General features: G+C 53.5%; 1 protein-coding gene across 1 annotated transcript in view; it reads left to right on the forward strand.

Annotated features, from left to right (window-relative positions):
• DQX1 (DEAQ-box RNA dependent ATPase 1) overlaps positions 1-26,257 on the forward strand; it is a 69,588-nt gene that overhangs the window by 32,243 nt on the left and 11,088 nt on the right. The window contains exons 4-8 of the mRNA XM_073650024.1: positions 14,283-14,661; positions 14,736-14,969; positions 16,583-16,679; positions 16,842-17,000; positions 17,189-17,380. Of these exons, the coding sequence (XP_073506125.1) occupies positions 14,283-14,661; positions 14,736-14,969; positions 16,583-16,679; positions 16,842-17,000; positions 17,189-17,380 (1,061 nt within the window). The remainder of the gene's footprint in view (positions 1-14,282; positions 14,662-14,735; positions 14,970-16,582; positions 16,680-16,841; positions 17,001-17,188; positions 17,381-26,257) is intronic.

Genomic DNA, 26,257 nt, shown 5'->3' on the forward strand with positions numbered 1-26,257 from the left:
AGACTCCACGCAACACAGACCTGAACCTACATGGGCAGAGACTCCACGCAACACAGACCTGAACCTACATGGGCAGAGACTCCACGCAACACAGACCTGAACCTTCATGGGCAGAGACTCCACGCAACACAGACCTGAACCTTCATGGGCAGAGACTCCACGCAACACAGACCTGAACCTTCATGGGCAGAGACTCCACGCAACACAGACCTGAACCTTCATGGGCCGAGACTCCACGCAACACAGACCTGAACCTACATGGGCCGAGACTCCACGCAACACAGACCTGAACCTACATGGGCAGAGACTCCACGCAACACAGACCTGAACCTACATGGGCAGAGACTCCACGCAACACAGACCTGAACCTACATGGGCAGAGACTCCACGCAACACAGACCTGAACCTACATGGGCTGAGACTCCACGCAACACAGACCAGAACCTACATGAGCAGAGACTCCACGCAACACAGACCTGAACCTACATGAGCAGAGACTCCACGCAACACAGACCTGAACCTTCATGGGCAGAGACTTCACGCAACACAGACCTGAACCTTCATGGGCAGAGACTCCACGCAACACAGACCTGAACCTTCATGGGCAGAGACTCCACGCAACACAGACCTGAACCTTCATGGGCAGAGACTTCACGCAACACAGACCTGAACCTTCATGAGCAGAGACTTCACGCAGCACAGAGCTGAACCTTCATGGGCAGAGACTCCACGCAACACAGAGCTGAACCTTCATGGGCAGAGACTCCACGCAACACAGAGCTGAACCTTCATGGGCAGAGACTCCACGCAACACAGACCTGAACCTTCATGGGCAGAGACTCCACGCAACACAGACATGAACCTACATGGGCTGAGACTCCACGCAACACGGACCTGAACCTTCATGGGCAGAGACTTCACGCAACACAGACCTGAACCTTCATGGGCAGAGACTTCACGCAACACAGACCTGAACCTTCATGGGCAGAGACTTCACGCAACACAGACCTGAACCTACATGGGCAGAGACTCCACGCAACACAGACCTGAACCTACATGGGCAGAGACTCCACGCAACACGGACCTGAATCTACATGAGCAGAGACTCCACGCATCACAGACCTGAACCAACATGGGCAGAGACTCCACGCAACACAGACATGAACCTACATGGGCAGAGACTCCACGCAACACAGACATGAACCTACATGGGCAGAGACTCCACGCAACACAGACATGAACCTACATGGGCAGAGACTCCACGCAACACAGACATGAACCTACATGGGCAGAGACTCCACGCAACACAGACCTGAACCTACATGGGCAGAGACTCCACGCAACACAGACCTGAACCTACATGGGCAGAGACTCCACGCAACACAGACCTGAACCTTCATGGGCAGAGACTCCACGCAACACAGACCTGAACCTTCATGGGCAGAGACTCCACGCAACACAGACCTGAACCTTCATGGGCAGAGACTCCACGCAACACAGACCTGAACCTTCATGGGCCGAGACTCCACGCAACACAGACCTGAACCTTCATGGGCCGAGACTCCACGCAACACAGACCTGAACCTACATGGGCCGAGACTCCACGCAACACAGACCTGAACCTACATGGGCAGAGACTCCACGCAACACAGACCTGAACCTACATGGGCAGAGACTCCACGCAACACAGACCTGAACCTACATGGGCAGAGACTCCACGCAACACAGACCTGAACCTACATGGGCTGAGACTCCACGCAACACAGACCAGAACCTACATGAGCAGAGACTCCACGCAACACAGACCTGAACCTACATGAGCAGAGACTCCACGCAACACAGACCTGAACCTTCATGGGCAGAGACTCCACGCAACACAGACCTGAACCTACATGGGCCGAGACTCCACGCACCAAGGTACTGGGACTCCTTTATGCTCCACAGCATCGCTAGTGTCACGATCTTGTGTGCAGTGATGCCCAAGAGCTAAGAAAACTGCAGTAAATGGGAGAAGTTAATATATTTTGAAGAGTAATCTGTGGAACATTTGGCAGCTTTTCTGCAGTCAGTACATGAACGCATCGTCATTACGTTTGGTGTTATCTTTCTGGCGTCTGCTCAAGCAAATTTTTCCCCCCTTTGTTTGTCTCTCTTGTTGTCTTTAGCTTATAGACCAGTGTTCACCCAACCTCCCTATCTAGGGCCAAGCTCTAGGGATATACAGGGCTTAGGTTTCCTGCTCGGCAATAGGTGTGGAACCAATATAGGGACAGTAAGGTGCGCAGTTTGTCTCTGGAGGTGACTGACCTCCGCTATGAGGTTCAGCACCAGCAACAGTGGCTCCTGGGCTCTTAATATTGGGGTCTCTGGAGGTAGAGCGGTCCAGCTTGAACCCAAGATTGCCCTCCCGGACAGGTTTTCAGGAGGTAGGGACAATTTTTTTTTGCATTCAAGGAGGCCTGCAAACTGAATTTTAAACTTCGTCCTTATTCCTCCTGAAATGAGGAGCAATGATTCGGAATTGTGATCTCACTGCTGCAGGGAGATCCTCAATCCTGGGCTTTCTTTTTGTCACAGGGTTCGGTTTGTCTCGAGTCTGTGGAGGGGTTTTTGGGGGCTCTGGTCCGCATCTATGATGACCCTGACCGAATCTCCTTGGCTGAGTCCAGGTTGTGTTGCCTTCATCAGGGGAATCGGTCAGTGGAGATGTACAGTTTCTGAATTCCGTAGATGGGCAACTGATACAAAATGGAAGGACCCGGCTCTCAGAAGCCAATTTTGTGAAAGGTTGAAAGATGCTTTGGCAGTACATGAAACCCCTCAGTCCTTGGCGGCTGCCATGTCATTGGCCATATGTCTTGATAGACGCCTTTGGGATAGGTGGGTAAGACCATCTTCTCCGAAGCCTTCTTTTTGAGGTAATGCTCCTTTGCTGGGGGGCGGTCAGACGGTGAACCAGTATGGGGGTGGTGGAAGAACCCCTGCAGTTAGGGGTTGCCTCTGCATCATACATTTCCCCGGAGATTTGCAAGAAAAAAGGCGTATTTTTTTTTTTTTTTGTGGAAAAAAGGGGCATTTTATTGGGGCCTGTACTTCGATTCCTAAGCAAAAGGAAACTCTATTAACACTTGGTAGTCTGGAGTTGGATAAGCAAGGGGTGCATTTATAGTCAACCTGCAGTTCCCCGTTTGTCCTGACTGCAGAACTGAGAAAATTTCTGTGTTTGTAGACAGTGGAGGTGGAGTTACCATGGTTGATGCTGAGTTTTTGAGAACTCATGTCTTGCTTGCTGTACTTTAGATAAGCCCATTCCCATTTTCGCCATCGACTCAGCGCCACTTGCACAGAAAGCATTTTACTCAGATTGTACATAATGTAAGACTGAGGGTGGGATCGGTTCATTGTGAGATGTTCCTTCTCCCGACTTTCCGCAATGAAATCCTTCATGGCTTGTCTCTCAGGGCCAGAAAGATTATACAGTCTGGACTTCGGTAGTTTAGCTCCCTTGCTATGTCCTGGACGGTCTTCCCACCCCAATTGTTTCGGGTCTACCCTGGTTGGTGAAACATAATCCGTTAGTGGATTGGCAATCCAGGGAGATTATTGAATGGGGAGATTACTGCCATGAGAACTGTTTTGATATTTCCCTTGCTACTGTGTCTACGGAAATATTACCTACTTTTCTGTCTGGTTTTGAGGATGTTTTTTCTGAGGGGTGTCAGGATTTACCTCCTCATTGTGCTTATGACTGTCCTATTAACCTGACCCCCGGAGCTAAACTACCGAAGTCCAGACTGTATAATCTTTCTGGCCCTGAGAGACAAGCCATGAAGGATTTCATTGCGGAAAGTCTGGAGAACGGACATATCAGACCCTCATCTTCTCCCGTAGCGGCAGGGTTCTTCTTTGTGAAGAAAAAAGATGGCAGTCTACATCCCTGTTTTGATTTCCGGGAATGAAATCAAATTACCATCCGTGATCCATACTCTTCCTCTGATTCCAGATTTGTTCAGCCAGGTTGTGGGAGCTAAGGTGTTCTCTGTAGCGCCGGCGTCTCTGACTCCTGCCGGACAGAGACGCCGCTCTCCTCACCGCCGCAGTCCTGGTCCGGTGTCCTCCAGCTCCCCTGCTGCTGTTGTGCGCACCACGCGCAGCTTTCCGGGCACTATGCTTGGTGCGCGTGTGCTCCCTCCCTCTTAAAGGGGCGCGCGCCGTCCTAAAGAGTCCTCGGCCAATGGCCGGAGGACCACCCCTATTTAAAGCACCTCCTCCAAAATGGAGGTGCCTGTGCAAGGTTGTTGTTTGTGTGCTAACACTTTCCTCCGCCCTCAGGTTCCAGTGCCCGCCAGCCTGTCTACCTGCCGTGCCCACCGGCTTGCCTACCCAGATCACCTGCCACTGTACCTGTCAGCCTCAGCCACCTGACCCGTGGGAGTCACCTGCTCTCACACAAGGTCAGTCCCAGAGTTGTACCTGGTTCACCTTCTCGGTCCCTCCTTGGTTCAAGGAGTCGACTAAGTCACCGTGTGGCCAGGGTCGGTCCGTGTAGGCGCTTGGTTACGCTCCTCTGGTCCCTCCTTGCATCCCAGCACAGAGGTTCCACCACCTGGAACCGTAACAGTTTGCACAGGCCATGGAACCCGGTGGCTCCCAGGCTCCTTTGCTCTCAGACCTGTACCAAGAGGTCTCTCCCCAGAGAGCCCAACAGCCCTATCCTGCCCTACCTGCGGACAGTCAACTCCTGCCTGGACGTACTGTCCACCCCAACTGTGCCCGCCTCTAACTGAGCGGCACCCGCTCCGGTGGCACCTCAACCCAGTGGCGCTGTGGCATCTCGCTTTGGACCCCGGCTATCTGCTCCTCCACATTATGGTGGTGACCCGACCCTATGTAGGGGCTTCTTAAATCAGTGCACACTGCACTTTGAACTCCTGGCACACCAGTTCACCTCCGACCGGGCCAATGTGGCATTCATCATGTTGGCGTGGCTTAACCCTCTGTGGGAGAGAGAGGATACTCTGGTGTCCGATCTCCAGGCTTTCCTCGCGGCTTTCCAGAAGGTGTTCGATGAACCTGGACGAAAATCTTCTACTACCTCCTCACTTCTCCAACTCCACCAAGGGAGTCTCTCTGTGGGCCAGTATGCCATGCGTTTCCGAACCCTCGCATCTGAACTTGCCTGGAACAATGAGGCTCTGGTGTCCACCTTTTGGGAGGGCCTTTCCAGACGGATCAAGGATGAGCTAGCCGGTCGTGACATACCCTCCTTCCTGGACGACCTGGTGTCATTAGCTACCCGGATTGACATCCGTTTTCTGGAACGCGCCAAGGAGATGACCCGTGAGAGGAAACCTCTGCGCCTTGCTCCCGTCTTCCAAAGTCCAGTCTCGCAACCTGCACTCCCCTGGGTGTCTCCTTCATAGCCTATGCAAATTGACCAAGTAAAGATGGTCAAGTCTCGCCTGGAGACGCGTCGTGCTGAGGGGAGTTGCTTCTATTGTGGCAATGTAGAGCATCAGATCCACTCTTGCCTGGTGAGACCGGGAAACTCCAGTGTCTAGGACCGCTCGGAGAGGTCGTCCTAGGCAAAAGTTCTTCCTCTCCGCCCTTGACTCCGCCCTTGTTACCAGTGGTGAGACCCGCTTCTTCGAGACTGCCCATTTGGATTCCGGAGCCGCTGGGAGTCTCATCCAACAGGCCGTTGTGGAGCGTTTTCAGATTCCTACGATACATCTGGCGGATCCTTTAGCGGTTTCCTCTGTGGATGGAAAGCTTCTTCTTGAAACCATCTTGTTGGTCACTGAGCCTTTTACGTACTGTCCGGTCTCTCTCAGCCCCGCTTGCTTGGCCTGCCTTGGTTACAGAGACATGAGCCCTTCCTGAATTGGAGCTCGGGTGAGGTGCTCCGTTGGGGTCAGGAATGCCATATGGTTCCGGTTCGTCCTGCTCGACTCCCGTCTACTCCGGCTAACTACGCAGATGTCTTCCATAAAAAGGAAGCAGAGACACTACCACCTCATAGGCAGTATGATTGCCCCATCGACCTAATACCTGGTGCTTCACCTCCTCGTGGGCGAATCTACCCCTTGTCGCTGGCCTAGACCCGTGCCATGTCTGAATACATTGGAGAAAATCTTGTTAGGGGATTTATCCAGAAATCCACCTCTCCGGCTGGAGCAGGATTCTCCTTTGTCAAAAAGAAAGACTGCTCTCTTCGCCCTTGTATCGACTATAGGGGCCTAAACCAGATTACCATCAAGAATAAGTACCCTCTGCCTCTCATCTCGAAGCTGTTTGATTGCCTAAAAGGTGCAAGGATTTTCACTAAGCTGGACCTGCGTGGAGTGTACAATCTGGTCCGGATTCGCCAAAGAGACGAGTGGAAGACTGCATTCAACACTCGGGATGGTCACTACGAGTACCACGTGATGCCCTTCGGTCTCTGTAATGCTCCAGCCGTCTTCCAGGAGTTAGTAAACGATATCTTTTGAGATCTCCTGTATTCCTGTGTGGTGGTGTACCTGGACGCGATATCTTGGTGTTCTCCCCTGATCTGCCATCTCACCGGAGGGATGTTCGTCAGGTCCTGCTGAGGCTCCGGAAGAATCGCCTGTATGCTAAGTTCGAGAAATGCCTCTTTGAGCAGACCTCTCTGCCGTCTCTGGGGTATATCATCTCTGAGACCGGACTGCGGATGGATCCCGAGAAGGTGTCTGCCATCTTGAAGTGGCCCTGATCGGAGGGGTTGAAGGCTATTCAGCGGATTCTGGGATTCGCTAACTATTAGCGCCTCTTCATTCCTGATTTCTCCTCCCGGACTGCTCCCATCTCTGCTCTTACCCGTAAGGGAACAAATCCCAGGGAGTGGTCTTCCGAGGCAGAGAATGCCTTTATCTCTCTTAAAGAAGCCTTCTCCTCCTCTCCTGTGCTACACCGTCCGGATTGCAATAAACAGTTCTTCCTGGAGGTTGATGCCTCTTCCTCCGGAGCTGGAGCGGTGCTCACCCAGAAATCTTCATCCGGATGAATGGTGACCTGCGGCTTCTTTTCCAAACTCTTCTCTCCGTCCGAGCGCAATTACTCCATAGAAAATCGAGAACTGCTGGCCATCAAATTAGCGCTGGAGGAGTGGCGCTACTTGCTTGAGGGGGCTCTGCACCCGGTGGTCATCTACACTGACCATAAAAACCTCACTTATTTGCAGACCGCCCAAAGACTAAACCCGCGTGAGCCCAGATGGTCTTTGTTCTTTGCTCGATTCTGCTTCAATCTCCATTACCGCCCGGCAGACAAGAACATTAAAGGCGACGCTCTATCCCGCTCTTTTCTGTCTTCCGACCTGGAGGAGGAGCCTCTAGACATTATTGATCCCTCCAGAATTATGACTGTTGCTCCATTTGACCTGTCTCATCTACCTCCTGGTAAGACCTTTATAGTGACTCAGGACCGGAGGAAGGTCTTACTCTGGGGCCATTCGTACAAACTTGCTGGCCATTCCGGCCAGAAGAAGACACTTCTGCTCATTGCTTGGCACTATTGGTGGCCCACCCTGCTCAAGGATTTTGCGGATTTTATCGCGGCTTGTTCCTCTTGTGCCCGTAACAAGATACCTAGGCACCTTCCAGCCGGTCGCCTCCTTCCTCTTCCCGTGCCTTCCACTCCGTGGCAACATATTGCAATGGATTTCATCACGGATCTTCCTGTATCGGTCGTTTGTACTGTCATTTGGGTGGTCGCCGACCGCTTCTCCAAGATGGCTCACTTCATCCCTCTGCCTGGTCTTTCGTCTGCACCTGTGCTGGCTAAGGACTTCATCCGTCACATCTTCCGTCTCCACGGCTTACCCCTCCACATTGTCTCGGACCGAGGAGTTCAGTTCACTTCTCGCTTTTGGAGAGCCACGTGCAAACTGTTGGATGTCTCTTTGGATTTTTCTTCGGCCTATCATCCTCAGTCCAATGGTCAAGTGGAACGTATCAATCAAATCCTTACCAGTTTTCTTCCGCACTTTGTCAACGTTCACCATAGCGATTGGGTTAAGCTCCTGCCCTGGGCCGAGTTTTCCTATAGCAACCATGTGAGTGAGTCTTCTGCTAAGTCTCCGTTTTTTGTGGTCTACGGTCGACACCCCCGGATTCCGTTTCCCGTCTCCTCTTCAGTGGACAACCCTGCCGCGGAGTCTCTCGTCTGTGAATTTTCTGCAATTTGGGAAGACACTAGATCTGCTCTCCTTCAGTTCTCTCAGCGGATGAAGAAGCATGCTGATAAGAGACGCCTGGATCCTCCTCAATTCCGTCCAGGAGACTAGGTCTGGCTTTCCTCCAAATATGTCTGCCTCAAGATACCATCTTACAAGTTGGGTCCGCGGTTCATCGGTCCTTTCGAGATTCTGAACCAAATAAATCCATTGGCATGCAAGCTGAAACTCCCCGGCCTCCTTACGAATCCCCAACTCCTTTCACGTGTCTCTCCTCAAACCGGTTGTCCTTAATTCTTTCTCTGACGATCCAGGTACCACTCCAGCTCCAGTCCCTGCTGAGGACGTCTTTGAGGTAGAAAACATTTTGGCCATCAAGAGGGTAAGAAGAAAGACTTTCTTTCTTGTGGTTTGGAAGGGGTTTGGTCCTGAGAAGAGATCTTGGGAGCCCAGGGAGAACATTCATGTCCCTCGTCTTCTAGAAAAATTTCTTGCGGGCCTAAAGAAGAGGGGGCGTAAAGAGGGGGGTACTGTAGCGCCGGCGTCTCTGCCTCCTGCCGTGTAGTTACACTGCTCCCCTCACCGCCGCGGTCCTGGTCCGGCGTCCTCCAGCTCCTCAGCTGCTGTTGCCCCTCCCTCTTAAAGGGGCCGCGTGCGCCGTTGTAAAGAGTCCCCGGCCAATGGCCGGAGGACCACCCCTATTTAAAGCACCTCCTCCAAAATGGAGGTGCCTGTGCAAGGTTGTTGTTTGTGTGCTAACACTCTCCTCAGCCCTCAGGTTCCAGTGCCCGCCAGTCTGTCAGCTCTGCCCGCCTGCCTATCAGCCATGCTTGCCTGCCTATCAGCCGTGCCCGCCAGCCTGTCTACCTGCCGTGCCCGCCGGCTTGCCTACCCGGATCACCTGTCAAAGCTACCTGCCGCTGTACCTGTCAGCCTCAGCCACCTGACCCGTGGGAGTTGCCTTCTCTCACACAAGGTCAGTCACAGAGTGGCACCTGGTTCCCCTGCCCAGTCCCTCCTTGGTTCACGGAGTCAACTAAGCCACCGTATGGCCAGGGTCGGTCCGAGTAGGCACTTAGTTACGCCCCTCTGGTCCCTCCTTGCATCCCAGCACAGAGGTTCCACCACCCGGACCCGTAACATTCTCCAAGTTGGATTTAAGAGGAGCCTACAATCTGGTTACAATCAGAGAGGGAGATGAATGGAAGACGGCATTCAATACCCATGAAGGGCATTTCTAGAGTCTGGTTATGCATTTCGGTTTGACCAATGCACCTGCGGTGTTCCAGCATTTCATTAATGATATTTTCCATTATTTGGTGGGGAGGTTGCGGTGGTCTATCTGGATGATGTTTTTGTTTACTCACCTGATTTTGAGACACATCGGGGTCATGTTAAACAGATGCTTCTGATATTAAGGGATAACAAACTATATGCCAAACTAGAAAAGTGTGTTTTCGCCGTCCAGGAGGTGCAGTTTTTGGGGTACCTGTTGTCATCGGGTTTTCTGATGGATCCGGAGAAGATCCGTGCAGTCCTTGATTGGGACCGTCCCCAGAACCTGAAGGCTTTACAGCTTTTTCTGGACTTTACTAATTTTTACCCAAAATTCATCCAAAATTATTCAGTAATTGTGAAACCCCTCGCTGACATGACAAGGAAGGGGTCTGATTTTTCGAAATGGTCTGATGCCACCCTGCAGGCTTTTTCCTTCCTAAAGAGCTGTTTTGCCACTACACCTATACTCAGTCAACCCGATGTTTCCCAATCCTTTATTGTGGAATTTGATGCTTCGGATGTTGGGGCTGTGTTGTCTCAGGGTCCAACCCCTGGTAAATGGCGTCCATGTGCTTTCTTTTCTAAGAAATTATCTTCGGCTGAGAAAAATTGACTTGGGTAGTAGGGAGCTTTTGGCGATTTAAATTGATATTCGAAGAATGGCAACATTGGTTGGAGGGGGCTGTCCAACCTATTACTGTTATCAGACTATAAGAACCTGTCATATCTTCAATCGGCTAAACGTCTCAACCCTAGGCAAGACAGATGGTCCCTGTTTTTTACTAGGTTCAATTTTGTTGTCACTTTCCGTCCAGGGGTTAAAAATGTCAAGGCTGATGCTTTGTCCCGGAGCTTCCCTGGTGGTGGTGACCATGAGAACCCTGCCCCGATATTACAGAAAGGGGTAGTCATTTCGGCATTTTACCCTGAACTGGAGGGTGAGGTGTTGGAGGCTCAGGGGGACGCCCCTGCCTCCTGCCCTTCAGGAAGGTTATTTGTACCATCTGATCTGCGCTGTAAAGTAATTAGGGAACATCACAACTCTGTGCTTGCTGCGCATCCAGGTGGTAAGGCAACCGCGGACCTCCTCTCTCATCGGTTTTGATGGCCGGGGTTGCATCAGGATGTGATTGAGCATGTGTCCACTTGTAGTATTTGCACGCTTTCTAAAGTATCGCATACCCGTCCGTCTGGTATTCTTCTTCCGGTACCTATTCCTAGCAGGCCAGGGATACTCTTGTCTATGGATTTTATTACAGACCTATCGGTATCTGCAGGCAAAACTGTGGTTTTGGTGGTTGTAGATAAGTTCAGTAAAATGGTTCACTTCATCACACTTCCGAATGCCAAGACACTTGCTCAGGTGTTCATAAATGAGATTGTGAAGCTTCACGGGGTTCCCTCCGATGTGGTGTCATGTCAGGGAACCCAGTTTGTTTCCAAGTTCTGGAAAGCGTTCTGTTCTCAACTGGGAGTGCAGCTGTCCTTTTCCTCTGCCTTCTATTTTCAGACGAATGGACAGACCGAGCGCGTTAATAAGAATTTGGAGACCTACCTCAGGTGTTTTGTCTCCGAAAACCATGAGAATTGGGCATCCTACTTACTGCTGGCAGAATTTGCCATTAATAATCATCGTCAAGAATCTACCGGCAGGTCACTGTTCTTTGGTGCATGCGGTTTCCATCCACAGTTTGGTACTTTTACTGGGGGAGGGGCTTCGTCGCTCTCCTCAATGTGGCGGGGGGTTCTGAATAATCTGAAGTTCATGGGAGACGGGTAGAAACTTATGACTGACAGGAAACGCTTGCCAGATCCAGACCTGAATGTGAATGACTTTGTGTGGTTGTCTACCAGGAATATCAAGTTGAAGGTTCCTTCTTGAATGCTGGGACCTAGGTTTATTGGTCCTTATAAAATAACCGCTGTCATTAACCCAACAGTGTTTTGTCTTGAGCTACCTCAGGCCCTTAAGACGCTCAATGTCTTTCACGGGTCTCCACACAAGAAATATGTAGAACCTCTTGAGTCCTCATCCCTACCGCAGCCCCCAGTAATGGATGATGGTAATTTGGAGTTTCAGGTTTCGAGGATTGTATATTCTCATCCCCAACGTCGTTCTCTACAATACTTGGTGCACTGGAAGGGTAATAGTACAGAGGAAAGGATGTGGGTTTCAGCGTCAGAGGTGAATGCCCCCAGGCTGGTTCATTCATTACACACCTCTTATCCTGAGAAAACTGGTCCTTAATGTCCAGAGGCCACTCGTAGAGGGAGGGTACTGTCACGGGTGTGTCAGGTGTAATAGACATTCCCTCTGAATCTGGCTGCAGAAGGTCACTGCGTTTGACATTGCAGATTCCTTCTTAATCCTTCTTACCTTTGGACCCAGTGGCAACCTCCCTCCTTCTCTGATTGACAAACCCTGGTCTTGGTGTTTATAAACTGTGTCTGCTTCAGGGAGTCGCCGGTGATATTCTCATTTTCCTTTGTGCAGGATACTGACCCCCATATAACTCTACATACAGGATACTGACCCCCTTATAACGCTCCATACAGGATACTGACCCCCTTATAACGCTCCATACAGGATACTGGTCCCCATACAATGCTCCATACCGGATACTGGCCCCCTTTATAACTCTCCATGCAGGCTGTTCCCCCTGGATAATGCCCCATGCAGGATGTCACCCCCCCGCCTTCTAATGCCCCATGCAGGATGTCACCCCCCCCTTATAATGCCCCATGCAGGATGTCCCCTCCCCTCTTTTAATGCCCCATGCCTCCATACATTAAAAAAAAATCAAATACTCACCTCACTTCTCCTCACCAGCTGCCGCTTCTCAGCTCTGGACTCCAGCTTCGCCGGCGTCTTCCCGCTCTGCACTGTGGCGGCTCAGGAGAGAGCGCCGTGGAAAGACCTCACCGCACCCTCTGACCTGAGACGTCACAGTCAGAGGACGCGGAAGAGACCGGAGCTGCTGCAGAGGCACGAGGAGGGGTAAGTATTGTGCCAGCTGCCGGGGCCCTGAGCAAGCGGGGAAGCGGGCGCTGAAACCGCTCTCCTCCACTCATGGGTCCCATAGCGCGGCGGGGTGTCTGACGGCGAGTAGGCCCCCCCGCCTGCTCAGGGACCTGGCACTTGCCCGGGTGCTGGCGTATGTGTCATAGAAAATATTAAGAATTTCTCTCTCCCTCTGAAATCACTCTTCCCTCCTCCCCTATCTACCATTTGTCAGAGTAGAAGAGCTGACACTTTAACCAGTTGCTTCTATGCAAATATCAGTACAGGCCAGAGGTGGCAAATTCATTACCATACGAATGGAGCTTGTAGTAGCAGAGGCCTGTGCTAAATACCTGGGCGAGAAGGATGCAGCTCCTAGGCTTCAAAGAAGTTCTGCCGCCCACCTTAGACATGTCCATTTGCATATGTGTTCAATCACCAGTCTCGCTGGCACCGACACGAAATATGGAATATTGGAAGTTCTATACTTCCGATAATAATGGGACACATTTTTAGCGGCAGGGTCAGCTAAGGAACAATATGCATATTTTTCCGGATCTGTACGCCCTTCCGGTGAGCTATAATGCAAAAGTACAAAAATAACAGACCGCAGCAATGCCAGGTGTAGTCTCTAAAGAAAGGTAAATTCGTAATGAAAAATATGGTATCACGTGCGAGCTTCTGCGATCAACCAGCGAGGAGTTATCACAGAAGTTAGAGTTTTTATTAAAAACATGAAGGGTGGAGCCACGCCCACGTGAGGTCATCACAGGGGAGTGTGTGGGCAGGTCCCCCTTTGGCATAAAAGATCCAACTGAAGATGGCTTCATACTCATGTTGGAAGTTACATATTTTGTAGCACAGGTCCCGTTCGATAACGGCCAGAATTGGAGTGCTTCCCTCCAGCTAGACTGGATTGTCTCTGCGATCTGTGTAGTAATGTTCTTCTTTAATCCCATTTTATTTTGTGTAACTGCATATGTATTGTATTGTCCCCCTTTGTAAAATCTTTGTATATTTTTCATAAATACTGCCTCCCTTTTGGATTAAATATAAAATGTAATAGTTCTGTTTCTTTTGTCCTGTAATCGTTCCTCCCCCGAAGCCATATACGCTACCAGAAAGCAGGCCTCCGATCAGGCCTGTATTGTATGTTAAAACTGATCGGTGGTGGCAGTGAATAATATTAATTGGGCTATCATGAGGCTATCAGTGATAGTACGAGGGCATATACAAATATTCCATGCGTAGGAATTCGGAGGTGTGTACGCCATACGCTCACTGCTTGCTTGCCGATAGCTACATAGTGAGTAATTGGGATCGTGCGTGTGCCGAATCCCTGACAATCCTGACAAAGTGACAGCAGCGGTGGGATATTGTATGGTCCTGCCGGTGTCGTTCCTGACAGTGTGTAATTGTAATAATTGTCTGGGAGAAATACTTCATTTTCTGGAACAATTTCAAGGGTGCCAACACTTTCGGCCATGACTGTAGGCATACCATCTATACAGTATCATCATAATCATAGTGTATGTATGTGAATCTACAGGAGTGACAGTGTGATCAGCCGTCACTGCGACTGCTAGAAGGTTAAGGCCAGTGTCGGGGATGAGTAATGTTTGTGGAATTAGAGGTGATGGAGTCTTGGATCTATGGAGAGACTGAGTAGGTGTTCGTGTCAGGTGTGGAGACTCAGGTGAAGGTTAGGAGAGATCAGTGTATCGTATTTGGTGTCAGTGGGGACCACTCGAGGATTGGGATAGAGCTTGGTAGGGCCGTTCATTTACCAGGTCTGCTGTCCGCCAGGTTCAGCTGGGATTCCCTCCTGCTCCAGGAGTTGACCTCGGACCCTCTGATTCAAGCGGCTGGGGTGGTCATACTGGATGAAGTAGATGAGCGTACAGTGGCCACCGACCTGCTTCTGGGCCTGCTGAAGGACCTAATAATACAGAGACCCTTTCTTCGATTGGTGGTTATGACATCACCGGCATTTCAGCAACGTATGGTGGATTTCTTGGGAGCAGACGTCTCTGTGGTGAATGTTCCAGTGCGAGAACACCTTCCAACTGTTGTGTACCGCCCATCGGTGTCACATGACCGCGTCATGGCGGCATGTCACATGGTCCTGGATGTTCACCGTAGGAATGAGGCTGGGGATGTGTTGGTGTTTTTGGGCAGTGAGGAGGTAAGGCTATGCTAGATGTTGCATTTTGTGTAGCTGCAGAGCTGGCGCAGTTACTGGTTTATTGTGCTCCTCAGGAAGTTCTCCGGTGCTGCTCTACGCTTCTCACCGAGGCCGTGTCTCTGAGTCCCAGTCTTGGGTCTCTCTTGCCAATGTCTCTGATGGCCAGTGCTGGCAGTGGGATGCAGTCAGTGTACGAGGCTGAGTCCGGCGATGAACGTCGAGTGTTCCTCTCCAGCTCACTAGCGGAACTTTCCTTCTCGCTCCCCGGAATTCGTTACGTCATCGATGCAGGGCACGAGCTGCAGTGTGTGAGTATGAGAGCTGAGACGCCACATATATATGAACGGTGCAAAAGTGTTAGGCAGGTGTGAAAAAAGTGCTGCAGATTCAGAAGCTTCACACAGAGAAGTGTATAGATTATTTATTATCAATGAACAAGATACAAAATGACTGAAGAGAAATGTAAATTCCATCATCGGTATCTGCTGACCGCCCATCCCTTCCATCATTGGTATCTGGGGACCGCCCATCCCTTCCATCATCGGTATCTGGTGACCGCCCATCCCTTCCATTATCGGTATCTGGTGACCGCCCGTCCCTTCCATAATTAGTATCTGGTGACCGCCCGTCCCTTCCATTATCGGTATCTGGTGACCCCCCGTCCCTTCCATAATTGGTATCTGGTGACCGCCCATCCCTTCCATCATCGGTATCTGGTGACCGCCCATCCCTTCCATCATCGGTATCTGGTGACCGCCCGTCCCTTTCATCATCGGTATCTGGTGACCGCCCATCCCTTCCATCATCGGTATCTGGTGACCGCCCGTCCCTTCCATTATCGGTATCTGGTGACCGCCCGTCCCTTCCATAATTAGTATCTGGTGACCGCCCGTCCCTTCCATTATCGGTATCTGGTGACCCCCCGTCCCTTCCATAATTGGTATCTGGTGACCGCCCGTCCCTTCCATAATTGGTATCTGGTGACCGCCCGTTCCTTCCATAATTGGTATCTGGTGACTGCCCGTCCCTACCATTATCGGTATCTGGTGACTGCCCATCCCTTCCATAATTGGTATCTGGTGACCGCCCGTCCCTACCATTATCGGTATCTGGTGACCGCCCGTCCCTTCCATAATTGGTATCTGGTAACTGCCCGTCCCTTCCATAATTGGTATCTGGTGACTGCCCGTCCCTTGCATAATTGGTATCTGGTGACCGCCCGTCCCTTCCATATCGGTATCTGGTGACCTCCCGTCCCTTCCATCATCGGTATCTGGTGACAGCTCGTTCCCTCCATCGTCGGTATCTGATAGGAGTAGGGGTGTGATTGTTGGCTATGTGGTGGTCTGGCGGGGGGTGATTGTAGTCGGGGGTGGGATTGTTGGGTATGTGATGGTCTGATGGGGGGGTGATTGTAGTCGAGGGGGTAGGATTGTTGGCTTTGTGGTGGTCTGGTGGGGGGAGATTGTTGGGTATATGGTTGTCTTGCAAGGGTGATTGTTGGGTGTATGGTGATCTGGTGGGGGGAGTGATTGGGTGTATGGTGGTCTGGCGGGGGTGATTGTAGTGGGGGGGTGGGATTGTTGGGTATGTAGTGATCTGGTGTGGGGTGACTGTAGTGGGGGGTTGATTGTTGGGTATATGGTGGTCTGGCAGCAGGTGATTGTAGTGGGGGTGGGATTGTATCTCTGGCTTGGTATAGTTGGCAGAGGGGTTGCTGAGGGTGGTTGTCTGGCAGAGGGTGAGCATTTCTCTGGAGGTGCGTGATCATCTATTTGATGGGTGTGAGGTGGTCTGCCAGGGGGTGATTGTAGTCAAGGGGTGATGGTCTCTCTGGGGCGGGGCGTGGTCTTTCTGACTGGTTATAGTTGTCAGGTGCTAGCTGGATAATGGGTGTATCACTCTGCGGTCTGTTGTGCAGGTTTACAATCCTCGGATTCGGGCAGATTCTCGGGTTCTCCATGTGATCAGTAAAAGCCGAGCAGAGGTCCGCAGGATGAGAGTCAAGGCTCCTGACGGTGAGTCAAGTAGCTGACCGCTCAATGTGCCGGGCAATAAGTGGTGGTCGTGTGGTGCCGATGTCTAATGGGTTGTGCCTTTAGCTGAACCCCTTTTGTTTTGAGTTTCTTTCTGCTCTCCATTCTGAAAGTTTTTCTTTTTCTGATATCTTTGTGTCTTAGGGGTTTGTTATCGGATGTACCCCGAAATCACCTTTGAGACACAGATGCCGGACATATCTCCTCCTCGAATTCTGCAGGAGAACCTGAGTCGCATGGTCTTGCTATTGAAGAGACTGGACATCGCTGACCTTGGACAGTGCCACTTCTTGGATCGACCTGGTAAAGAGATTCAGGCGTGTGCGCCCCCTGTAGGCAGTAATGGAGTAGTCATTCTTCTGATACCGACAGTGATGGGTCTGTGTGCATCCCCAATCCCAGAAGTCCAGAGCCCCATCATCTAGGAACGTCCACTATTTTGCTGATCACCTGAGACCCCACTTGTACAGCCTGCTCCTGTTTCTTTTTAGCTCCAGAGACCCTCATGCAGGCCCTAGAGGATCTGGACTATCTGGCCGCCCTGGATGATGATGGGAATCTGTCAGAGGTCGGCATTGTCATGTCGGAGTTTTCGATCGATCCTCAGATCTCCAAGTCTCTCCTTGCAGCGTGTGAGTTCCAGTGTGTCAGTGAGATGCTCACACTGGCAGCGATGCTCACCGGTACGGTAATCTGATGGGGGTTGTAGAGAGCTTGTGGGGGGGTTGTAGAGAGCGTGGGGGGGTTGTAGAGAGCGTGTGTGCAGGGGGTTGTAGAGAGCGTGTGTGCAGGGGGTTGTAGAGAGCGTGTGTGCAGGGGGTTGTAGAGAGCGTGTGAGGGGTTGTAGAGAGCGCGTGTGGGGGTTGTAGAGAGCGTGTGTGGGGGTTGTAGAGAGCGCGTGTGGGGGTTGTAGAGAGCGTGTGTGCGGGGGGGGTTGTAGAGAGCGTGTGTGGGGTTGTAGAGCGCGTGTGTGGGGTTGTAGAGAGCGTGTGAGGGTGAGTGTAGGGGGTTGTAGAGAGCATGTGGGGGGTTGTAGAGAGCGTGTGGGGGGGTTGTAGAGAGCGTGTGGGGGGGTTGTAGACAGCGTGTGAGGGTGTGTGTAGGGGGTTGTAGAGAGCATGTGGGGGGGTTGTAGAGCATGTGCGTGTGGGGGGTTGTAGAGAGCGTGTGGGGGTGTGTGTAGGGGGGTTGTAGAGAGCATGGTGGGGTTGTACAGCATGTGCGTGTGGGGGGTTGTAGAGAACGTGTGGGGGTGTGTGTAGGGGGGTTGTAGAGAGCGTGTGGGTGGGTTGTAGAGCATGTGTGTATGGGGGTTGTAGAGAGCGTGTGGGGGGGTTGTAGAGCATGTGCGTGTGGGGGGTTGTAGAGAGCGTATGGGGGTGTGTGTAGGGGGTTGTAGAGAGCGTGTGGGGGGGTTGTAGAGAGCGTGTGAGGGTGTGTAGGGGGTTGTAGAGAGCTTGCGTGTAAGGGGGGGTTGTAGAGCGTGTGCGTGGGGGGTTGTAGAGAGCGTGTGGGGGGGTTGTAGAGCGTGTGCATGTGTGGAGGGGTTGTAGAGAGTATGTGAGGGTGTGTGTAGGGGGTTGTAGTGAGTGTGCGTGTGTTGGAGGGGTTGTAGAGAGTGTGCGTGTGTTGGGGGGGTTGTAAAGAATGTGTGTGTGTTGGGGGTGTTGTAGAAAGCGTGCGTGTGTTGGGGGGTTGTAGAGAGTGTGCGTGTGTTGGGGGTGTTGTAGAGAGTGTGCGTGTGTTGGGGGTGTTGTAGAAAGCGTGCGTGTGTTGGGGGGTTGTAGAGAGAGTGTGCGTGTGTTGGGGGGGTTGTAGAGTGTGTGTGTGTGTGTGTTGGGTGAGTTGTAGAGAGTGCGTGTGTTGGGGGGTTGTAGAGAGTGTGCGTGTGTTGGGGTTTGTAGAGAGTGTGCGTGTGTGTAGATGCGCTTGTAGAGAGTGTGCGTGTGTTGGGGGTGTTGTAGAAAGCGTGCGTGTGTTGGGGGTGTTGAAGAGAGTGTGCGTGTGTTGGGGGTGTTGTAGAAAGCGTGCGTGTGTTGGGGGGGTTGTAGAGAGTGTGCGTGTGTTGGGGGTGTTGTAGAAAGCGTGCGTGTGTTGGGGGGTTGTAGAGAGTGTGTGTGTGTGTAGATGCTCTTGTAGAGAGTGTGCGTGTGTTGGGGGTGTTGTAGAGAGTGTGCTTGTGTTGGGGGTGTTGTAGAAAGCGTGCGTGTGTTGGGGGTGTTGTAGAAAGCGTGCCTGTGTTGGGGGGGTTGTAGAGAGTGTGCGTGTGTTGGGGGTGTTGTAGAAAGCGTGCGTGTGTTGGGGAGGTTGTAGAGAGTGTGCGTGTGTGTAGATGCGCTTGTAGAGAGTGTGCGTGTGTTGGGGGTGTTGTAGAGAGTGTGCGTGTGTTGGGGGTGTTGTAGAGAGTGTGCTTGTGTTGGGGGTGTTGTAGAAAGCGTGAGTGTGTTGGGGGTGTTGTAGAAAGCGTGCGTGTGTTGGGGGGGTTGTAGAGAGTGTGCGTATGTTGGGGGGGTTGTAGAGAGTGTGCGTGTGTTGGGGGGGTTGTAGAGAGTGTGCGTGTGTTGGGGGTGTTGTAGAAAGCGTGCGTGTGTTTGGGGGGGTTGTAGAGAGTGTGCGTGTGGGGGGTTGTAGAGTGCGTATGGGAGTGTGTGTAGGGGGTTGTAGAGACCGTGTGTGCAGGGGGGTATAGAGAGCGTGTGGGGGGGTTGTAGAGAGCGTGTGTGGGGGGTTGTAGAGAGCGTGTGGGGGGGTTGTAGAGAGCGTGTGGGGGGGTTGTAGAGAGTGTGTGGGGGGGTTGTAGAGAGCGTGTGGGGGGGTTGTAGAGAGCGTGTGGGGGGGTTGTAGAGAGCGTGTGTGGGGGGTTGTAGAGAGCGTGTGTGGGGGGTTGTAGAGAGCGTGTGTGGGGGGTTGTAGAGAGCATGTGGGGGGGTTGTAGAGAGCGTGTGAGGGTGTGTGTAGGGGTTGTAGAGAGCGTGTGGGGGGTTGTAGAGAGCGTGTAGGGGGGGTTGTAGAGAGCGTGGGGGGGTTGTAGAGAGCGTGTGTGCAGGGGGTTGTAGAGAGCGTGTGGGGTGTGTTTAGGTGGTTGTAGAGAGCGTGTGGGGGGGTTGTAGAGAGCGTGTGTGGGGGGGTTGTAGAGAGCATGTGGGGGGGTTGTAGAGAGCGTGTGAGGGTGTGTGTAGGGGTTGTAGAGAGCGTGTAGAGGGGTTGTAGAGAGCGTGGGGGGGTTGTAGAGAGCGTGTGTGCAGGGGGTTGTAGAGAGCTTGTGGGGGGGGTTGTAGAGAGCGTGGGGGGGGTTGTAGAGAGCGTGTGTGCAGGGGGTTGTAGAGAGCGTGTGGGGGGTTGTAGAGAGCGTGTGTGTGGGGTTGTAGAGAGCGTGTGGGGGGGTTGTAGAGAGCATGTGGGGGGTTGTAGAGAGCGTGTGTTGGGGTTGGAGAGAGCGTGTGGGGGGGTTGTAGAGAGCGTGTGGGGGTGTGTGTAGGGGGGTTGTAGAGAGCGTGTGGGGGGGTGTAGAGAGCGTGTGAGGGTGAGTGTAGGGGGTTGTAGAGAGCATGTGGGGGGTTGTAGAGAGCGTGTGGGGGGATTGTAGAGAGCGTGTTGGGGTTGGAGAGAGCGTGTGGGGGGGGTCGTAGAGAGCGTGTGGGGGGGGTTGTAGAGAGCGTGTGGGGGGTTGTAGAGAGCGTGTGAGGGTGAGTGTAGGGGGTTGTAGAGAGCATGTGGGGGGTTGTAGAGAGCGTGTTGGGGTTGGAGAGAGCGTGTGGGGGGGGTTGTAGAGAGCGTGTGGGGGGGTTGTAGAGAGCGTGTGAGGGTGTGTGTAGGGGGTTGTAGAGAGCGTGTGGGGGGTTGTAGAGAGCGTGTGGGGGTGTGTGTAGGGGGGTTGTAGAGAGCGTGTGGGGGGGTTGTAGAGAGCGTGTGGGGGTGTGTGTAGGGGGGTTGTAGAGAGCATGTGGGGGGGTTGTAGAGAGCATGTGGGGGGGTGTAGAGAGCATGTGGGGGGGTTGTAGAGAACGTGTGTCGGGGTTGTAGAGCATGTGCGTGTGGGGGGTTGTAGAGAGCGTATGGGAGTGTGTGTAGGGGGTTATAGAGAGCGTGTGGGGGGGTTGTAGAGAGCGTGTGGGGGGGTGTTTAGGGGGTTGTAGAGAGCGTGTGGGTGGGTTGTAGAGAGCATGTGGGGGGGTTGTAGAGAGCGTGTGAGGGTGTGGGTAGGGGGTTGTAGAGAGCGTGTGGGGGGTTGTAGAGAGCGTGGGGGGTTGTAGAGGGCGTGGGGGGGGTTGTAGAGAGCGTGTGAGTGTGTGTAGGGGGTTGTAGAGAGCATGTGGGGGGGGTTGTAGAGAGCGTGTGGGGGGGTTGTAGAGCATGTGCTTGTGGGGGGTTGTAGAGAGCGTATGGGGGTGTGTGTGGGGGGTTTGTAGAGAGCGTGTGAGGGTGTGTGTAGGGGGTTGTAGAGAGCGTGTGTGCAGGGGGTTGTAGAGAGCGTGTGGGGGGTTGTAGAGAGCGTGTGGGGTGTGTGTAGGGGGTTGTAGAGAGCGTGTGGGGGGATTGTAGAGAGCGTGTGGGGGGATTGTAGAGCACATGTGGGGGGGTTGTAGAGAGCGTGTGAGGGTGTGTGTAGGGGGTTGTGGAGAGCGTGTGTGCTGAGGGTTGTAGAGAGCGTGTGGGGGGTTGTAGAGAGCGTGTGTGCTGAGGGTTGTAGAGAGCGTGTGGGGGGGTTGTAGAGAGCGTGTGTGCAGAGGGTTATAGAGAGCGTGTGTGCAGGGGGTTGTAGAGAGCGTGAGGGGGGTTGTAGAGAGCGTGTGGGGTGTGTGTAGGGGGTTGTAGAGAGCGTGTGTGGGGATTGTAGAGAGCGTGTTGGGGGTTGTAGAGCACATGTGGGGGGGTTGTAGAGAGCGTGTGAGGGTGTGTGTAGGGGGTTGTCGAGAGCGTGTGTGCTGAGGGTTGTAGAGCGTGTGGGGGGGGTTGTAGAGAGCGTGTGGGGGGGTTGTAGATAGCATGTGGGGGGGTTGTAGAGAGCGTGTGAGGGTGTGTGTAGGGGGTTGTAGAGAGCGTGTGAGGGTGTGTGTAGGGGGTTGTAGAGAGCGTGTGAGGGTGTGTAGGGGGTTGTAGAGAGCGTGTGGGGGGTTGTAGAGAGCATGTGGGGGTGTTGTAGAGAACGTGTGTCGGGGTTGTAGAGCATGTGCGTGTGGGGGGTTGTAGAGAGCGTATGGGAGCGTGTGTGTAGGGGGTTGTAGAGAGCGTGTGGGGGGTTGTAGAGAGCGTGTGGGGGGTGTTTAAGGGGTTGTAGAGAGCGTGTGGGGGGTTGTAGAGAGCATGTGAGGGTGTGTATAGGGGGTTGTAGAGAGCGTGTGGGGGGTTGTAGAGAACTTGCGTGTAAGGGAGGTTGTAGAGCGTGTGCATGTGGGGTTTGTAGAGACTGGGGGGTTGTAGAGAGCGTGTGGGGGGGTTGTAGAGCGTGTGAATGTGTGGAGGGGTTGTAGAGCGTGTACGTGTGGGGGGGGTTGTAGAGCGTGTGCGTGTGGGGGTGTGTGTAGGGGGGTTGTAGAGAGCATGTGGGGGGTTGTAGTGCATATGCGTGTGGGGGGTTGTAGAGAGCGTGTGGGGGGGTGTAGGTGGTTGTAGAGAGCGTGTGGGGGGTTGTAGAGAGCGTGTGAGGGTGTGTGTAGGGGGTTGTAGAGAGCTCGTGTGCAGGGGGTTGTGAGAGCGTGTGGGGGGGTTGTAGAGAACTTGCGTGTAAGGGAGGTTGTAGAGCGTGTGCATGTGGGGTTTGTAGAGACTGGGGGATTGTAGAGAGCGTGTGGGGGGGTTGTAGAGCGTGTGAATGTGTGGAGGGGTTGTAGAGCGTGTACGTGTGGGGGGGTTGTAGAGCGTGTGCGTGTGGGGTTTGTAGAGACTGGGGGGTTGTAGAGAGCATGTGGGGGGGTTGTAGAGCATTTGCGTGTGGGGGGTTGTAGAGAGCGTGTGGGGGGGTGTAGGTGGTTGTAGAGAGCGTGTGGGGGGTTGTAGAGAGCGTGTGAGGGTGTGTGTAGGGGGTTGTAGAGAGCTTGTGTGCAGGGGGTTGTGAGCGTGGGGGGGGTTGTAGAGAGCGTGTGTGCGGGGTTATAGAGGGCTTGCGTGTAAGGGGGGTTGTAGAGACTGTGTGGGGTTGTAGAGAGTGTGTGCGTGTGGGGGGTTGTAGAGACTGGGGGGTTGTAGAGAGCATGTGCGTGTGGAGGGGTTGTAAAGCGTGTGTGGGGGGGTTGTAGAGAGCTTGCGTGTAGGGGGGCTTGTAGAGAGCATGTGCGTAGATGGGGTTGTAGAGACTGTGCGTGTGTTGGGGGTGTTGTAGAAAGCGTGCGTGTGTTGGGGGTGTTGTAGAAAGCGTGCGTGTGTTGGGGGGGTTGTAGAAAGCGTGCGTGTGTTGGGGTTGTAGAGAGCGTGCATGTGTCGGGGGTGTTGTAGAGAGCATGTGTGGGGTTGTAGAGAGCATGTGGGGGTGTTGTAGAGAACGTGTGTGCGGGGTTATAGAGGGCTTGCGTGTAAGGGGGGTTGTAGAGACTGTGTGGGGTTGTAGAGAGTGTGTGCGTGTGGGGGGTTGTAGAGACTGGGGGGTTGTAGAGAGCATGTATGCGTGTGGAGGGGTTGTAAAGCGTGTGTGGGGGGTTGTAGAGAGCTTGCGTGTAGGGGGGCTTGTAGAGAGCATGTGCTTAGATGGGGTTGTAGAGACTGTGCGTGTGTTGGGGGTGTTGTAGAAAGCGTGCGTGTGTTGGGGGGGTTGTAGAAAGCGTGCGTGTGTTGGGGTTGTAGAGAGCGTGCATGTGTCGGGGGTGTTGTAGAGAGCATGTGTGGGGTTGTAGAGAGCATGTGGGGGTGTTGTAGAGAACGTGTGTCGGGGTTGTAGAGCATGTGCGTGTGGGGGGTTGTAGAGAGCGTATGGGAGCGTGTGTGTAGGGGGTTGTAGAGAGCGTGTGTGCAGGGGGTTATAGAGAGCGTGTGGGGGGTTGTAGAGAGCGTGTGGGGGGGTGTTTAGGGGGTTGTAGAGAGCGTGTGGGGGGTTGTAGAGAGCATGTGAGGGTGTGTATAGGGGGTTGTAGAGAGCGTGTGGGGGGTTGTAGAGAACTTGCGTGTAAGGGAGGTTGTAGAGCGTGTGCATGTGGGGTTTGTAGAGACTGGGGGATTGTAGAGAGCGTGTGGGGGGGTTGTAGAGCGTGTGAATGTGTGGAGGGGTTGTAGAGCGTGTACGTGTGGGGGGGGTTGTAGAGCGTGTGCGTGTGGGGTTTGTAGAGACTGGGGGGTTGTAGAGAGCATGTGGGGGGGTTGTAGAGAGCATGTGGGGGGTTGTAGAGCATTTGCGTGTGGGGGGTTGTAGAGAGCGTGTGGGGGGGTGTAGGTGGTTGTAGAGAGCGTGTGGGGGGTTGTAGAGAGCGTGTGAGGGTGTGTGTAGGGGGTTGTAGAGAGCTTGTGTGCAGGGGGTTGTGAGAGCGTGGGGGGGTTTGTAGAGAGCGTGTGTGCGGGGTTATAGAGGGCTTGCGTGTAAGGGGGGTTGTAGAGACTGTGTGGGGTTGTAGAGAGTGTGTGCGTGTGGGGGGTTGTAGAGACTGGGGGGTTGTAGAGAGCATGTGTGCGTGTGGAGGGGTTGTAAAGCGTGTGTGGGGGGGTTGTAGAGAGCTTGCGTGTAGGGGGGCTTGTAGAGAGCATGTGCGTAGATGGGGTTGTAGAGACTGTGCGTGTGTTGGGGGTGTTGTAGAAAGCGTGCGTGTGTTGGGGGGGTTGTAGAGACTGTGCGTGTGTTGGGGGTGTTGTAGAAAGCGTGCGTGTGTTGGGGGGGTTGTAGAAAGCGTGCGTGTGTTGGGGGGGTTGTAGAGAGTGTGCGTGTGTTGGGGGTGTTGTAGAAAGCGTGCGTGTGTTGGGGGGGTTGTAGAAAGCGTGCGTGTGTTGGGGTTGTAGAGAGCGTGCATGTGTCGGGGGTGTTGTAGAGAGCATGTGTGGGGTTGTAGGGAGCGTGTGGGGGGTTGTAGAGAGCGTGTGAGGGTGTGTGTAGGGGGTTGTAGAGAGCATGTGGGGGGTTGTAGAGAGCGTGTGGGGGGGTTGTAGAGCATGTGCGTGTGGGGGTTTGTAGAGAGCGTGTGGGTGTGTGTGTAGGGGGGTCGTAGAGAGCATGGGGGGGTTGTAGAGCATGTGCGTGTGGGGATTTGTAGAGAGCGTGTGGGGGTGTTTGTAGGGGGGTTGTAGAGAGCATGGGGGGGTTGTAGAGCATGTGCGTGTGGGGGGTCGTAGAGAGCGTGTGGGGGTTTGTGTAGGGGGGTTGTAAAGAGCGTGTGGGTGGGTTGTAGAGCATGTGTGTGTAGGGGGGTTGTAGAGAGCGTGAGGGGGGTTGTAGAGAGCGTGTGGGGGGTTGTAGAGAGCGTGTGGGTGGGTTGTAGAGCATGTGCGTGTGGGGGGTTGTAGAGCGTGTGGGGATGTGTGTAGGGGGGTTATAGAGAGCGTGTTGGGGGGTTGTAGAGAGCGTGTGAGGGTGTGTGTAGGGGGTTGTAGAGAGCGTGTGGGGGGGTTGTAGAGCATGTGAATGTGTGGAGGGGTTGTAGAGCGTGTACGTGTGGGGGGGGTTGTAGAGCGTGTGCGTGTGGGGTTTGTAGAGACTGGGGGGTTGTAGAGAGCGTGTGGGGGGATTGTAGAGAGCATGTGGGGGGTTGTAGAGCATATGCGTGTGGGGGGTTGTAGAGAGCGTGTGGGGGTGTGTGTTGGGGGTTGTAGAGAGCGTGTGGGGGGTTGTAGAGAGCGTGTGAGGGTGTGTGTAGGGGGTTGTAGAGAGCGCGTGTGCAGGGGGTTGTGAGAGCGTGTGGGGGGGTTGTAGAGAGCGTGTGGGGGGTTGTAGAGAGCGTGTGTGCGGGGTTATAGAGGGCTTGCGTGTAAGTGGGGTTGTAGAGACTGTGTGGGGTTGTAGAGAGTGTGTGCGTGTGGGGGGTTGTAGAGACTGGGGGGTTGTAGAGAGCATGTGTGTGTGTGGAGGGGTTGTAAAGCGTGTGTGTGGGGGGTTGTAGAGAGCTTGCGTGTAGGGGGGCTTGTAGAGAGCATGTGCGTAGATGGGGTTGTAGAGAGTGTGCGTGTGTTGGGGGTGTTGTAGAAAGCGTGCGTGTGTTGGGGGGGGTTGTAGAAAGCGTGCGTGTGATGGGGGGGATGTAGAGAGTGTGCATGTGTTGGGGGTGTTGTAGAAAGCGTGCGTGTGTTGGGGGTGTTGTAGAGTGTGCGTAGATGGGGTTGTAGAGAGTGTGCATGTGTTGGGGGGGATTTAGAGAGTGTGCGTGTGTTGGGGGTGTTGTAGAAAGCGTGCGTGTGTTGGGGGGGTTGTATAAAGCATGCGTGTGTTGGGGGGGTTGTAGAGAGTGTGCGTGTGTTGGGGGTGTTGTAGAAAGCGTGCGTGTGTTGGGGGTGTTGTAGAAAGCGTGCGTGTGTTGGGGGGGTTGTAGAGAGCGTGCGTGTGTTGGGGGTGTTGTAGAAAGCGTGCGTGTGTTGGGGGGTTGTAGAGAGTGTGCATGTGTTGGGGGTGTTGTAGAGTGTGCGTAGATGGGGTTGTAGAGAGTGTGCATGTG

The sequence above is a fragment of the Phyllobates terribilis genome, unplaced genomic scaffold, assembly GCF_046119375.1.
Source record: "Phyllobates terribilis strain yellow unplaced genomic scaffold, ASM4611937v1 Scaffold_1__5_contigs__length_1240528914, whole genome shotgun sequence".
NCBI lineage: Eukaryota > Metazoa > Chordata > Amphibia > Anura > Dendrobatidae > Phyllobates > Phyllobates terribilis.